Source organism: Podarcis bocagei (genome assembly GCF_964188305.1).
Source record: "Podarcis bocagei genome assembly, chromosome: 6".
Lineage (NCBI taxonomy): Eukaryota > Metazoa > Chordata > Lepidosauria > Squamata > Lacertidae > Podarcis > Podarcis bocagei.
This window is the reverse complement of record NC_138130.1, coordinates 98,863,428-98,879,653: the sequence shown is the minus strand read 5'-3', so window position 1 is coordinate 98,879,653 and position 16,226 is coordinate 98,863,428. Positions and strand designations below refer to the sequence as shown.

Below are 16,226 nucleotides of genomic sequence, written 5' to 3'. Positions count from 1 at the left end.
ATGCATTTGAGCAACTGCCACCTCATGACGGGCTGCTCACTGGGCTTTTACTAGCCTATAGGCTAGAATCATAGAGTTGGAAGAGACCACAAGGGCCATCGAGTCCAACCCCCTGCCAAGCAGGAAACACCATCAGAGCACTCCTGACATATGGTTGTCAAGCCTTTGCTTAAAGACCTCCAAAGAAGGAGACTCCACCACACTCCTTGGCAGCAAATTCCACTGTCGAACAGCTCTTACTGTCAGGAAGTTCTTCCTAATGTTTAGGTGGAATCTTCTTTCTTGTAGTTTGGATCCATTGCTCTGTGTCCGCTTCTCTGGAGCAGCAGAAAACAACCTTTCTCCCTCCTCTATGTGACATCCTTTTATATCTTTGAACATGGCTATCATATCACCCCTTAACCTCCTCTTCTCCAGGCTAAACATGCCCAGCTCCCTTAGCCGTTCCTCATAAGGCATCGTTTCCAGGCCTTTGACCATTTTGGTTGCCCTCTTCTGGACACGGTCCAGTTTGTCAGTGTCCTTCTTGAATTGTGGTGCCCAGAACTGGACACAGTACTCCAGGTGAGGTCTGACCAGAGCAGAATACAGTGGCACTATTACTTCCCTTGATCTAGATGCTATACTCCTATTGATGCAGCCCAGAATTGCATTGGCTTTTTTAGCTGCCGCGTCACACTGTTGGCTCATGTCAAGTTTGTGGTCAACCAAGACTCCTAGATCCTTTTCACATGTACTGCTCTCAAGCCAGGTGTCACCCAAATGCAACAGGTGAAGCTTGCTCCACCACAGCATTTTCTCCAGCCAGGAAAACAACAAAATCCCTGCCAAACTGCTGCATATCAGGCAACTTTTAAAAAGCGCAGCTGCGTCTATTTCATTTATTTCATAAAATTTATATACTGCTTGATTGTAGAGGGGGGGGGACTCTCTAAGCGGTTTCTATTTATCTTATGATTGATTTGCTTTCTTTTCTTTTTTTAAATGCTGTGTTTTGTCCAACACGTGATTCAAAAATGTTTCCATGCAGTATTTTTTTAGGGGGAACTACTGGCAAGTTCAGGTGTGGTTTAAAAAAAAAAAAACAGGAGGGGGAAGCCAGACCGCGACCCCCCCTATTTTTCTAATGGTAACATCTCTGCTCTGGGAAGGACACATCAGTGGACACTTCCATGAGAACGCTGAACGGGGGGGGGGGCGGCGGGGAGGGAGAAAGATGCCGGCAAACTCCTCCCTATTTGAAAAGGGCTTCGGCGGCTCCTCTCAGCTCCCTACCACGTGACTGGCTTTCCAACGGTCTCCGGCTGGCGGTGTGCGCGTGCGCGCGCGCTCGGGAAGAAACCGCCACCCTTTTAAATGTTCGAACTCGGGGCGCGAGGACAGAGCTGGGCTGCGCCTGCGCGTCCTTCGCTTTGCCTCAGTCACCACCAGAAACTGCTTTTTTCACAGCCTCCTTTGGTCGGCTTTGTTTTGGGATTTGGGTCTGAGGCGGGGAAAGTGCGTGGAGGGATTTTGGGGGCGAGGGGCAGCCAGAGCAGGGCTTGGTACCCTCGTAGAGACCTGAGGACGGTGGGGGGGGGTCGACCTCTGAGAGAAAAGGGGTGCTTTAAGTCCCCCCTCAAAATACCAGAGGGTGCTTTTGACCCCTTCCTAACACAAAAAGCAGCTTTTTTTTTTTTGTTTTAATGACAATGAGAAGGAGAAATTAACCAACCTGCTTATCCCATCAAGAGAAGGAGAGAGGGATGATTAACTCTCTGTTTAAGAAGCGACTCATTGACACAAAGGGATGTGGGTGGGTTGCGCTAGAATAATTTGCTGAACCCTCCTGAAAATAAAAAGGGACGCACAAAGAAGAAAGAAAGAAGCCTGAGGGAAAGGATACTTCATTTTCTACTCTGGTCACATCCCCCAAAGGAAGAGGGGCCCTGGGCAGAAGTTTGGATGGTAATATCCAGAAGATAAAGAGTTAAAGCGGAGAGCCATTGCTCACACACCCCACACAAGAAGTACTCTGACCCCCATATCAAGAGGGGAATGAAAACTGTGATCCGTTTATTAGAAGAGGACGTAGTTTTCTGCGACGAGAGGGCGAGCACAGATTATGGGCTCCATGACATGAAGATGCAGCTGTGGTCCTTTTATAAGAGTGGAGTTCATAGGGGAAAGTTTGGCCACAGACACACATGACCAAGAACAGCACAAAACAGGACTCCTGATGAAAGAGAGCCACAGATACAGATGGATAGGCCAGTTGACCCGACCCGTGCCAAGAGGGAGAGAGCTGTAAAAAAACCCATGATAACTGGGACTAATATGACTACATTGAGAAGCAAAGGATAATAAAGAGGGAATCTGGCCACAAGAGAAGCCCAGCCTTAAAAGAGGGCCTAAGTGAATATACGATACTCCCTGGAGACAGTGGTGTTTCATCATGGAGAATGACCACACCACCATGCTGTTTTTGATTATGGGAGGTGGCACCTTGTTGCTGGCAACGGAGGTCAGGGCAGTGACTCGCAACCTTGTGAGCCATCTGGAGCTGCAGCTCTTCCTGCTGGAGATGTTGGCCACTTTCCAGCTGTGTGCTTGCTTTGGTATGCTGCTTCCTTTGGCTCAGATGGAGAACCATGCCCAGCTCTATCTTGGCCACCTTTATTCTTTCCTCACTATGCATTTCCTCTTGACCTTAGGTGAGAGCGTAAGCAATCCCACCTGCATCCTGCTAGACATCTTGCAGAAGGGCATCTCAATGAGGCAAGGCGGTCTGAAGATTGTGGCCCAGTTCATTGGGGCCTTTCTAGCCAAACTGTACCAAAACGCTGTCTGGTTTGTAGGGATCAGCAATTTATTCCCTCATCCCCAGGAATGTAGCAATCCTCTCAAGACATATTTTTTAAAGGCCCTTTGCACAGAACTTGTAACCTCCATCACATTCCAGTTTACTGTGCTGGAGTCGCAATCGCAAGAGATCCGTGTCAGAGCTAATGTGCTTTCCCTCGCCATCACCTCGCTGGTGTATGCAGGTCTGTTGCCCCTTCTGTCTCTTGCCTGCAAGAACGGCCGCCAAGGTTATATGTGTGAAACATATACAGTGTTGTTAATGTTTAGTCATTTAGTCATGTCCAACTCTTCGTGACCCCATGGACCAGAGCACGCCAGGCACTCCTGTCTTCCACTGTCTCCCGCAGTTTGGTCAAACTCATGCTGGTAGCTTCGAGAACACTATCCAACCATCTCGTCCTCTGTAGTCCCCTTCTCCTTGTGCCCTCCATCTTTCCCAACATCAGGGTCTTTTCCAGGGAGTCTTCTCATGAGGTGGCTAAAGTATTGGAGTCTCAGCTTCAGGATCTGTCCTTCCAGATCAGTATACCTGAAGGAGCGTCTCCACCCCCATCAGTCTGCCCGGACGCTGAGGTCCAGCGCCGAGGGCCTTCTGGCGATTCCCTCATTGCGAGAAGCAAAGCTACAGGGAACCAGGCAGAGGGCCTTCTCGGTAGTGGCGCCCGCCCTGTGGAACGCCCTTCCAGCAGATGTCAAAGCGATAAACAACTACCTGACATTCAGGAGACATCTTAAGGCAGCCCTGTTCAGGGAAGTTTTTAACGTGTGATATTTTACTGTATTTTTGGTTTTTATGGAAGCCGCCCAGAGTGGCTGGGGAGGCCCAGCCAGATGGGCGGGGTATAAATAATAAATTATTATTGTTATTATTATTCCAGTGAGCACTCAGGGTTGATTTCCTTCAGAATTGTGAGGTTTGGAAGAAATCAGCCCTGAGTGCTCACTGGAAGGACAGATCCTGAAGCTGAGACTCCAATACTTTGGCCACTTACCAAAAAATGAGTTGTCAAGGTGGGAATATGTCTGAACAATCACCATAAAAAGATGGCCTGTGGCAAGTGCTACCCCTAATCTTCTTTCACGTGTCCCCTGCTTATTGTCTCTGTCCCTGCTTCCTCAAGTCATAGAATCTTAGAGTTGGAAGGGACCAAAGGTCATCTAGTCCAGCCCTAGTCCCATACAGCCACTCTGTTGTGTGTTTGTTGTTCACCTCTCTATGCGCACATGATCATGGGGTTGAAGCAATTGCCCTATGGAGAAAAGTTCCAACATTTAGGGCTCTGGGGGAAGCAATTAAGGGCAGACATGATAGACATCTAAATAATGAGGCAAGGTGTGGAAAAAGTGGACAGAGATGCTTTTCTCCCTCTCATAATATTGGAACCTGTGGTCATCTGATAAAACTGAACCCCACTTTAAAGTTACCCAGCCATCACTACATCTTATGGTAGTGAATTTCATAGTTTGTGCTGTATGAAGAAGTATTCCTTTCTCCCGAATCTTCCAGCATTCAACTTGATTGGAGGTTCCTGAGTTCTAGCATTATGAGAGCATGAGAAACACTTTTTATATCCACTTTCTCCATGCCATGTATAATTTTATACACCTCTTATCAAGGGACCATTTAGTCCTTTTTTTCTAAACTAAAAAGACCCAAGTGTTGTAACCTTTTATCAGGAGAGCTGTTCCGGCAGCCTCCTGATAATTTGAGAGGCTCTCTCCTACATGTTTTTCCATGTTCTCCTGTTTCCATAGTGGTTTGCACATGTCTCTGGGAAAGTGTCATAGATTGAATCTAGCTAGGCATGGAAAATCATATATAGAGATGGGATACCCCACACACTTTCAAAGTGGCTTGGCTTCATTTAGCTTTTATATTTTGAATGTTGAAAAAACTGACATATTGTATCTTTTTGCAACTTTGGCAGCAAGAGCTACAAATGTTTTTATCATGGTTCTTGAAGAATCTAATTTCTTTTAACAGGTCAGAAGGCTGATAGAAACATACTGCTATTAGTTTAAATGAAGGGACCAATTCATACAACATATTTTCTGTTGGTGTGAACAATCCTAATTGTCTTCAAGATCATGACACAATTTAATGAATGAACTGGGGAAGCATTAATATGTTCAGAAAAATTATTGTCACTGAGACATTTCTCCTAGCCACTATAATTAAGGGAATTGTCCATATCTGTGATTGCTAGTTCATACATGGTCTAAACCACTGAGCCTCTTGGGCTTGCTGATGAGAAGGTCAGCGGTTTGAATCCCCATTGCTGAGCGCCCATTGCTCAGTCCCAGCTCCTGCCAACCTAGCAGTTCGAAAGCACACCAAAAAAAGAAAAGAAAGTGCAAGTAGATAAATAGTTACCGTTCTGGCGGGAACGTAAACGTTTCCATGTGCTGCTCTGGTTTCAGAAGCGGCTTAGTCATGCTGACCACATGACCCGGAAAAACTGTCTGCGGACAAACGCTGGCTCCCTCAGCCAGTAAGCAAGATGAGTGCCGCAACCCCAGAGTCATCCGTGACTGAACTTAACTGTCAGGGGTCCGTTACCTTTTTTATGATGTATGAATTGAATACCCAGTGATGGTGGAGACCTCTCGTCATCAAAAATGTATCATGAAAACATGAAGTCTCTGTCACTTTGATGGAAAATCCTGTAAATGGTGAAATGGGTAAATCTCAAAAGGTCAGAAACTGTATGGAAAAACTTACGTCACAATTATTGTTAATTTTACTGGGGCAGGGAAGGAAATACAAAGCTGGTTGATTTATTAGGGACTGAGGCCGCAATCTTATACTGTATCTGCTTAATGGGGAGTAAGCTCCATTTAACTCAATGGGATGAAGCCCTATGCCAGCAGCCAGCCAGTTCAGGCACTGGCCGAGTGTCCCAGGGACTTGGAAGGGTCTCTCATTGTCCTGAACCAACCACAATGCCATTCACCACCTTTCCTTCCAGGCATCCAATGCTTTTCAGTGGTGCCACTTTTGAATGGGAGCCAAGTGCAGTTTCATTTCATTTATTTTCATTTACTAGACTCAGTCACTTGTCACCCAAAAGTGGTCTCCAAGCACCTTACAGCATAAAAAACATATGCAGTACATAAGAACATAGGGGGAAACCAGGGGTGTGGATCATATAATACCTTAGTATTTCATATAACATCCGTGGGGGGGGGGGCACCACCAGCTGCATAAATAGAGGTGAACAACATTACCAATACTCAAATAATAAAGCAATACTCTAACCCGCTGATTAGCAAATAAATAAAATCTTAACCTCCCCCTTCTCCAAAAAGCATTCACATTGAAGCAACATTCCCTGCCCCATTTAACCTCCAGCTGTTACAAATCCATGGTGAGTGGGTCCATTGTCCCCCAGGGATGGTCCAGCATCTCCCCCTCCCTCTAGGGGAAAGGAGCAGCAAAGCAAGAAGATGGCAACAAAAGTTTTGCCTGCTTTGCAGTTGACCCTCTGCTGTTGGTGGTGATGCAGTTTCCATCTGCAGTGGCTGCCCACTAATTTAAGTTATCCAAAATGCCATGCCCAGGATTCGTGGGCGTAGCTTTGGGGAGGCAGGGGGGGCAGCTGCTCCCCCAATCAAGTAAATAAATAAAAATACCTAACTAAGTGACCAATTGCATTGCAGATAACTCAGTTCTGCCCCTCCCCAAAAGCTTTCCCCGCTAAAATAAATCCTGGCTACGCCCATGCCTGGTTGCCAGTAAGATGGCAGGTGACCAATGGTCACTGACCACCATGGATAGGAGCCAGGCATGATCTGCACTGGCTACCAATTAGTTTCCGGGCCCAATTCAAAGTGCTGGTTTTGCCCTATAATGCCTTAAACGGCTCAGGACTGCAAAACCTCAAAGACTGCCTCTTTTAATATGAACCTCTCCGGACCCTGAGATAATCTTCTGAGGCCCCTCTTCATGTTCCTCCTCCTTGAGAGGTCTGGAGGGTGGCAACATGAGAATGGGCCTTCTCTGCAGTGGCTCCCCGTCCGTGGAATGCTCTCCCTAGGAAAGTTTGCCTGGCTCCTTCATTATACACTTTTGGCTGCCAGGCAAAAACATTCCTTTTTAACGTGGCCTTTGGTTGAACTGATTGGCATCCTATACCCTTTTAAAATGTGGGGGGGGGGTTATTGAGTTGTTTTTATTTTGATTATATATTTTGTAGTTTTATATTTTGATTTTGTTATGTGGTGAACTGTGCTGAGACCTCTTGGTATAGAAATTCTATTATTATTATTATTATTATTATTATTATTATTATTATTATTATTATCATCATTATCATTATTATTATTATTAAACCTCCCATTCAAAAGTGCCACGGCTGAAGCATATCCAGCGACCAGGTGGCAGAGGTGGCAAGTGCTACCACTCTGTGGCCCAACCAGGGCAAAGAAGCAGCCCTCCTTGCGGGGCTGGAAGGCCCATCAAAACTAGCCCTGAGCGTTTGCTCAGCTCATAGAACACCTCTGAGGTCATCCAGCCTTGTCATATGTAATATCTGGATAAAAGGAAACATAATATAACAGAAATTTCGTTTTGCTGTCTGAAAAAGGGACATATTCTAGGATTTATAGGGCAGTGCTGTTCTGAAGGGCGGAGGAGCAGGAAAGGAAAATAAGAGATGGGATTTTAACGCCTGATCCACAGAGGCGCATTTCCGATGTTTCTAAAACAAGCGCCGCAATACACTCTCGTGTTTCTGCTGCAACCGACTAACAAGGCTTCCCTTCTGGGATTTATGTACTAAACTAAGATTCCAGTCGGCCTTGCTTGTTTCTATGTTAGCCTATGCAGGTTAATTGTATTAGATCGCACAAGGTGTTCACCCCGAGGGGTCAGAGGAAGCCCAGCCCGGCTCCTCCGCCCGGAGGATTCCGCGACGCGTCGTCCCTATATGGGGAAGGCTGCGAGCGCGGACGGGCCCGGGCCACCTGTTGCCCCTCCTTCTCGGGGAGACGGGTCCACCTCCTCCCCCAGCCTTCCCGCGACCCTATAGGGACCAGAGTCTCACGCACGCCTGGCCTGACTCTGCCCATCCCGCCAGGAGGCGGCGGCTAGGCTTCGAGCGAGCCGCTTTGCAGACACAATCCGGCCTTCTCAGCAAGCGGCTGCTGCTGCTGCTCTTGCAAAGCTGGAAGCTGCTGTTTCACTCGGCTGGTGCTGACTGCGGAGCGGCGTCGGCGGTGCTCCATCAGTCGCCCCAGCTGCGGCGACCCGGGAGAAGCTTGTGGGCAGGTAGCAGGACGCAGCCCTCTGGCAGCGGGCTGGGGAAAAAAAGCTGAGCGGAGTGCCACGGCATGAGAGGTGCCACGGAGAAGTGGCATGGTACTAACGTGCCCTTGGACCAGTTCAGTTGCCTGGGGATCATGAGCACAAAAGAGAAGAATTGAGAGAAATAGAGCTGGGAGCTCTGAGATTCATAGAGAAGGAATGTGATTTAGAATCTGTTAACAGCATTGAAGGAGCTGTGGGGCCCGTCCCTGCCCACTTAGGACGCCAGCAAAGCAGGACAAGGAGCCAAATTCACCCCTACCCCTGCAATCAAACTTGGAATCACAACGATTTTTGCCTAGAGTCAGAGAGAGTGGGAAAATTAAGCACTGGATATGAAACCAGTGGTGGTGGCGGAAGAATTGGGTTGGCAACAGCAAGACTGGGCAGTCAATGGAGAAATCTTGGCAGGGTTAGGAGAAAGTTGACCCTGCTGTGGGGACAGGCAAAGTGGAGCACTGGTATCTGCTGACATTTTATGGATATCTGCAGGGGAACTGAAACCCCAACAGGGCTGAGGAGGCAGGAGGCACTGTCAAGTCCTCAGAGAGCAAAAGGCAGTTGAAGTGAGGAGAGTTGAGTAGGACAGAAAACTGTGGTTGTCCCTAAGGAGGTGGAACAGAACAGGGAGAAGTGAATTTATTGATTTCTGCTGCAGGAACTTCAGATCTTTTTATCATGGATGTCAGTGAAGCCTGCATCTCACTGTTTGTGATGGCAGTTACAATGATGGTCACGGCTGGCTGCAGGCGACTGGTCAAGCAGTCTCATAAGTCAAATATCCTCTGCTTCTTCCTTGAGTTAACCGGCATCTTCCAGATCTGTGCCTGTACCCATGAGATTTGTCTACTGGCTGATTTGCCACCCAAACCTCATGTGGCACTTGCCCTCACTTACGTTATCACTGCTCTTCATGGTTTGACTTTGCCTGGCAGCATCAACAACCCCTCCAGCAGCTTTCAACTTTTCTACAAGGGTAGGATCACGGCCAAGACTTGGTGGCTACAGACTTCAGCTCAGTTCACTGGAGCAGTATTGGCTCATCTTTACATCAAATTAATCTGGATGTTGGGGATGACATCAGTGCACTTAAAGACAGCAGCGGAGAATTGTAGTACCCCAATTCAAACTACCTTAGCAAAAGCTTTTGTCCTAGAACTCCTATTCTCTTTACTGCTGCATCTGACCTTACAGACCTTTGAATCAATGAATCCCAACACAAAGGTCCACCTTATTGCCATGCTGATTACCATTATGGTATATGAAGGTTTGTTATCCTCTTCCCTCTTTTGTTATTATCTCAGGCTGTAAATAGACTTTGAATGTTAAATATTGCCTTACACAATTGGTTTTATACTGCTTATCTACATTGGACTTTATTGCCTCTAATAATCTCCTGCAAAAGCACTACCAAGGCTTTGTGCCCACCTAAAGTAGTTCTATATCTAATTTAAAAACTTTTGTCTCCCTTGTGGGAATGTTGTCTAAATTGAACCACAGAATGTCTGCACATTGCATAGAACCAGGGTGCTAGTTAAGCCTGTTTGGCTTCATGGGTGCCAAGTGTGAACTGAGCTTGTGATGCAAAACACGTATAGGACTTTCCTGAACAGTGCATGGAAGGTTCAGTAGTGGTGCACAAGCTGTCTTTCTGGTCAGTTTGCCTGCCATTACTAATACTGTCATTTAATATGTTTAAAGCACATTCTTTTCCTAGAATTCTGAGCACTGTAGTTTTACCCTTCAGAGTTACAACTCCCAGCAACCCTTAAACTACGGTGCCCACAATTCTTTGGAAGAGAAATGTTCTTCAGATGTGTTTTAAAGGTATAGTGTGCATGCAGACGTTTCATCTTTTGTATGAATCCAGAGTTGCTAGGAATGTGCTTCAAAATCTACAGTGTGCACTTGAAAGACTGATGGGCTACTAACTAGACAGTCACAGGAGCCAACTCCTAGGAACCAATGACTCTTGCCCCCCCCCCCAGTAAAATGTTTGAGGGGGATGGACCTCCCAAAGTTGATGGGCATTGCCATTCAAATGGTGTGTGTTGTGCTGCGTCATGTGATTATGTGGGGCAGGTAAGCCTCACATATTTTATTCAAGTGGACAGTCGTATGCCGAGAGGCCAGGTGTTTTGCTGCATTGCTTCCTGTGTGCTTGCACATTTCCCCTAAAATAAGGACCGAGATCTCTTACCTCAGGAGAATGGAGTTTAGCCTATGACTGTAATGCTTCCAAGGTAACTGTACATTTTGCTCCTTCTCCTTGCTTTCATGCTATTATTTCCTTGCATGAAGCAGACAGTACATTCTCTTTGGTTGCTTTAGCATTATTATTTGGTTTCAGGTTCTGTTATTGGCTAGCAGCCTCTTCCCTAACAGGAGAATGGAGTTTTGGCTTTGGTTGAGACTTTTCCGTTAAAGTTACTTTAATGGGAATCTAAACTGAATCTATTTCACCAAGATTCCAATTTTATTTATAAATACAACATTTCATTACGAAGAGTTTATAGTATTGGAGTACAATTTGTTTCATCTAGTCCAGCATTGTCTACTGAGTAGACTGACTGGCAGTAACCTTGCAGTCTGAAATTGTAGGTTGGGGTCTTGATCCAAGCCTTTCGGGAAACAGGCATACAAAAAGAGCAGAGGCAAAACACATCAGCAACACATTCAGGTGCATGGTCCTGTGAAAGACCCAAGAACAATACAAATTACAGTGACATTCTCAAGGAATTGATCCAAACTCCTTCTTTATACCCTGGGAGACTGTCACTGCTCTGTGCAGCACATGCATTTTAATGTGACAAAGCATTAATTGAAGACTGTCATCTCTCACAACAGACACAAAGCTGTTTTCTTTCTGGCAGCCACATTTGCTGAATCGTTCAGTTTGCTAGAGCCTTTTGCTCTCTGTTATGCAATGAATATGGCAAAATGATAGAAGTAATGATCTATGCACTACACAGCTGACTCAGAAGCAGCTGGAAACAATTTTGTGATGTACTAGTGATCTGAAATAAAGGTGGCTACAGATTTTATATAACAAAAATGACTCCAGATCTTCCCTGGATTGGGGCCAATATCATGAGAGAGCAATTTTCTAGTTTCATTGCCGGCTTTGAAATTTTCTTACTGAGCACTTACAAGTGTTTAACATCCATTATCTCAGTAGCTCTTGCAACAGTCTTGCGAGAATGGCCAGTATAGCAGTCTCATGTTGCATGCATGTATATTAGCAGCATGGAGTGGGTTAAAGCTGAGTCTGAGCGATAGAGGTTTGCCTTAGGCATTCCCAACTAAAACAAAATTTGGATCAGTAACTGTCTAGCTTCATTCTTTGGAGTGTTGGCTTTGGACCTGGGAAATCAGGTCAAATCCCATATTCACTTTATTAAGGTAGTTTCTAAGGTCAATTTCCCATTTATAATACAGTGGTACCTCGGGTTACATACGTGTCATGTTACATACGCTTCAGGTTACAGACTCCGCTAACCCAGAAATATTACCTCGAGTTAAGAACTTTGCTTCAGGATGAGAACAGAAATTGTGCAGTGGCGGCACAGCAGGAGCCCCCATTAGCTAAAGTAGGTGCTTCAGGTTAAGAACAGTTTCAGGTTAAGAACAGACCTCCAGAATGAATTAAGTTCTTAACCCGAGGTACCACTGTACAGGTTAAGCAACTCCATATCTCACACAGATACTATCTAAGGGTTAATGAGAGGATTTGTACAGCATAGAAGTATTCTCATTTATTATTAACCTTCTCCATACAAAGTTCAGAAGTAAAAAAAAAAAGCAAATATTACTGAGGATATTGTTAGCAAAACAAAAAGCCAACCTTTGGAATTTCAGAGATTCTGCTTCCTTCAGGAGATGGTTCAGAAACCTCATGGTAGCTAATGTATTCAAGAACTATTGTCCTGATCTTGAGGTACTGATCTGGTTTTGCAGCATCAGTTTAGTTTAGGCTACTGAACACTGAAATACTTCTACCACCCATGGAAGGTCCTAGGTTCAACTCACAGTTCATCCAGTTAAGATAAACAAGATTGCAGAGAGCACATAACACTGGGCTGGAATACATGACTATTTGGACCAGATATTGAGTAATGATGAATATTAGTACTATTAACAGTAGATGATCACACTATCAGGAATTTAATTCTATCTGACATTATGAGTAGAAAGATATCCCATACTATCAATTCTAACACTAGACACTAAAAGTTACAGGAAACAAATCTTTACAGGAAGGAAATAACTTTCTGCTTTTTCTTTCATAGGAGGACATCTCACAGGAGCCATATTTAACCCAGCTCTGGCTTTTTCTTTGCACATAAGTTGTTTTGCTGAGCCTGAGAAATTTTGGAATTATTTACTGGTATACTGGGTTGCACCATGCATAGGTAAATATCTTTATATTTTATTAGGATGAACTAGTACTCCTAACTAACTACGGATATAGAGCAGGCATATTCAAATTCAGCCCTCCAGATGTTTTGGGACTACAATTCCCATCATCCTTGACCACTGGTCCTGTTAGCTAGGGATCATGGGAGTTGTAGTCCCAAAACATCTGGAGGGCCGAGTTTGCCTATGCCTGATATGGCCTTCACTAGAATACAGCTTTGGTTAAGTATGGCAGCCTCTTAAGTATGGCATACTTTTTCTGTCTGCTGCCTGAGAAAACAGCATCCCAAACCTTGCTTGAGGAAGTCCTATAGGCACATCAGTGATCTGTTGTTAATAAATGATTAACAGCATGTTTGGTGTTAGAGAAAGGCTGGTCAATGATCCTACTCTTCCCCGGGAGCCCTTAGAAATAGTTGGCCATATGTATTGTTTGGGGCTACCATCTTTTAAATTAGGGCACAGTGACATTTGCCTTTAAGTGTGTGATGAGCAATTTAATCAGCTCTGTTGTTGCCAAGACAGTTGTGGATTGTGTACATAAGTGGTAAACTGTGTTCACATAAGACTATTTAAACATCACATAATTCCCCCTCATGGGTAGACATATGTGAGTAGATTAGCTTGGTTTCCAGCATGTGAGTTCATGTAAAAAATTAAACATAACCATCAGCTATTTCCAACACACCCTTCAAACTGTTATGCAAGTGCTCCAAAATGCCAGCAACATTTTACTTCCAGAAAGGCTATTGTTATCATGGCCGTATGCACAAACACTTCTGAGGTTCAATAATATATTTTTACACAAAAGTGGAAGGTTGATAGCCCGACACCACTCTCCACTGCATGCTTTCCAGTTTGCCTTCTTCCCTTATGCAGTCTTCAGACACTACCTTAAAGCATATTTATGTTTTCATCATTTCAGGGTCTGTGTTGGTGTTTTTGGTGTGGGATGAAATCCTTCCTTTGCTACACAGACAACGGTAAAATGGTAAAGCAAGGTGATGTTCTGGATGTGAAGAGACTGGACATTAGAATCACTTTGGCAACTTTCACGTGATTCTTTGGGGAGCATCATTACAGGACTCTACAACACAGTATTTATCTGACTTGTCAAAAGCAGAGCCATGTATTTCAAAACTGGAAGAATTTGTTAACGTAATGTTGTTTTTAAAAAATGTCTTCTGCATCAAAATAGTTATAAGAAAAATAGAGAACACTTCTGGTAACCGGATGCCTGCTTCACTTCTGCTTGTGTAATTTAGGCAAGCTTCTTTTACAAAAATTCACCTCACTTGAACCTGCCTCAAGTGACTTACCCTGCACCTTTTATTATCCAGCCTCCATTCCAATTCAAGCCTGCATCTACAGCCACAGAAGTGCACTTTAAGGGAAGGAGGGGGGAAACAGTATCCAAAAGTTGATACACTTTCAATATTAAGGCAAGGTAAGTGTGCAAAAGGGAGAGGTGGACACAGTACAAAATGTTTTACTATGGCTCATGTCAAGTAGCTCTGGATCTGTAACAGGGAAATTCCTCTATGTGCCAGTCAAATAATTTAAGTTGCTACAATTTTAAGATGTCTGTTAGGAAGCAACCAATGCTAACCCTAGCCAGCATTCACTGATACCTGTTTACAAAAGCCATTTAGACCTCTGTACGTTTAAGGCATCTTGTGTGCCACGGTAACAGAATTAATTGTTCTAATGGCACAGACTCAGCAGGCAAGGACCAAAAATGCAGAAAGCAGGCCGAGGGCAGAAAGTTTACATCTCTTGGTGATCTCTTTATATTTCCATTTTTTAAGAATGAAGTTATTTGGAAATTAATGTAGTGCATCTCTGAAGGTGGCTATGCATCACAAAAGACATCCAGACATTTTATCCGTTAATTGGTTTCACAAATGTAGCCAGGATTTTGCGCTTCAATAAAAACCTTTAATGAGGAATTTGCATAAAATACTGGAACAGAACTGAAGGTAGCGAACACTAGGTTTTTGATTAGCAACACAAATCTACTATATTAATTCACATCCAACTTTTTTTAAAAATCATTCCCGCAGCCAACTTTTGCTGTATGCTGCTGTTTTGCTTACAATCAAGATCCATGTTTCCCCTTACCCATGACAGCTTTTCCCCACCATCCAGTTCTTAAGTCGGTGCTCACATTTAGGAATCTTGAAGGACTTATGTCAATAAACACTACAGTTCTGACCTATTCTCAGCTCACAGAAGCATGCTCTAAAAATCCCAAACTCATCTGAAATGACAGCTGTCAGGAATACCTGTTAAAAAAATTAAATCTAACAATGTTTGGTGGGAGGGACTGTTATTCTGGAGGGTCCACTTTTATGTTGAAATGAAGTTTGTTCTTAGCTGATCTCTAATTTCAAACCAAAGCTTTGTGATGATGTAAGGTGAAGCTTTAGGAAGAATGGCGGAGTTCATGTGTCAAACCTTTACAGATTTGGTATTTATCAGTTTTTCCTGTAAAGTATTAAACCTCCCTGTTCTGCAAGAACTTGTGAAACTGACACTGTTTAACAGCTGTGCTGTGGAAACAAACTGTGGAAATAAGGTACCAAGTTGCCTCTATGGAAAAGAAACACAAAAGATCTCAGTGTCTTCAGTTCTAAGCCCTACATTAGTTGGCTCAGAACCTGTGACCCTGAATCTCAGTCCACTGAACTCATTTGAGTTACACAACCGTATTGAATGGAATTTGGGCACCGTGGAAATGCTGCCTGGAAAATAACTGGAGCCCAATTAAGTAGCTGCTACTTAAGGACAAAATGTTGACGTCTTTTTGAAATTGTAGGAAATGGGTATATTTTCTTCACAATAAAAGAAAAGCCTTTTATTCTTTCCCCTGCTGTATGTTTCCTTTTTTTGAGCCTTTAAACATCAAAGTATTAATTTCATAATTTAGAGCAAACTTCATCATCCTGTTTTCCTTATTTCCAAATCAAAAGTGAATCTTATTTAGAAGGCATTTCTAACTACTGCTCCAGGAGAAACAGTGTTAAGAAACATTTTCTATGCAGTTCAAAAATGATCGCTCTGAAGTTGGGGAGCTCAACCATCATTATAGCTAAGTGAAACTTTTTTTAAAAAAAACGAAGAAACTGTTCCTAGTTCTTGAAACAATGTCAAATCATGAGGAGAGACAGAGCCAATATGAAATGCAAGTAAGCTGTGAGAAACCAAGAGGACACTACTAACCAGAAGCCCTGTGCTGACATTTAAATTCTCATGCAGGTATTTTCAACTTTTTCACTTTTAACCCAAATATGCATTTGGGAACCCACTTCTTACCATATATATGCCCGGTGGTGGTGCTCCTGTTGCTACCCACTTGGGATCAGGCTGTGATCTTCTAGTCTAATGGATCCTGATCCTCCAACTGAAGACTAGTGTGTTAGGGAATTAAAATTGCCCCTTCCCATGCCTGCCTGCCATTCAGTATGAGGAACTTCACATTTGCATATAGGCTAACTAGGATAGAGTCCAATATGTGTGAACTGTACACCACACAATTCAAGAAGTATAAATTAGGCAAATAGAGCTCCACGTTTGCAAGCCCCCAGGCAGATGTGTGCATCAGGAGGGCTAAATACAACGTAAGAGGAGCCTTGCTAGATCAGTGCAGTGGCCAATCTAG

At 44.1% G+C, this 16,226-nt stretch overlaps 1 protein-coding gene across 2 annotated transcripts; it reads left to right on the top strand.

Annotated features, from left to right (window-relative positions):
* The first annotated feature begins 1,335 nt into the window (after positions 1-1,335).
* AQP11 (aquaporin 11) lies at positions 1,336-15,432 on the top strand. Of its 2 annotated transcripts, none has more exons than XM_081197465.1 (3): positions 1,336-3,026; positions 12,439-12,561; positions 13,491-15,432. In XM_081197465.1, the coding sequence occupies exons 1-3, from the start codon at positions 2,435-2,437 to the stop codon at positions 13,550-13,552; spliced, it is 777 nt and encodes a 258-aa protein (XP_081053591.1). In that variant the 5' UTR covers positions 1,336-2,434; the 3' UTR covers positions 13,553-15,432. The 2 variants fall into 2 exon arrangements, with proteins under 2 accessions (XP_081053591.1, XP_081053592.1); XM_081197466.1 differs by lacking the exon at positions 1,336-3,026 and adding an exon at positions 8,152-9,416.
* The last annotated feature ends 794 nt before the right edge of the window (positions 15,433-16,226 follow it).

Coding starts and splice junctions, on each gene's coding strand:
- AQP11 (XM_081197465.1), top strand. CDS start 2,435: ATGGAGAATGACCACACCACCATGCTGTTTTTGATTATGGGAGGTGGC. Junction 3,027..12,438: donor CACCTCGCTGGTGTATGCAG/GTCTGTTGCCCC, acceptor TTTCTTTCATAG/GAGGACATCTCACAGGAGCC. Junction 12,562..13,490: donor CTGGGTTGCACCATGCATAG/GTAAATATCTTT, acceptor TCATCATTTCAG/GGTCTGTGTTGGTGTTTTTG.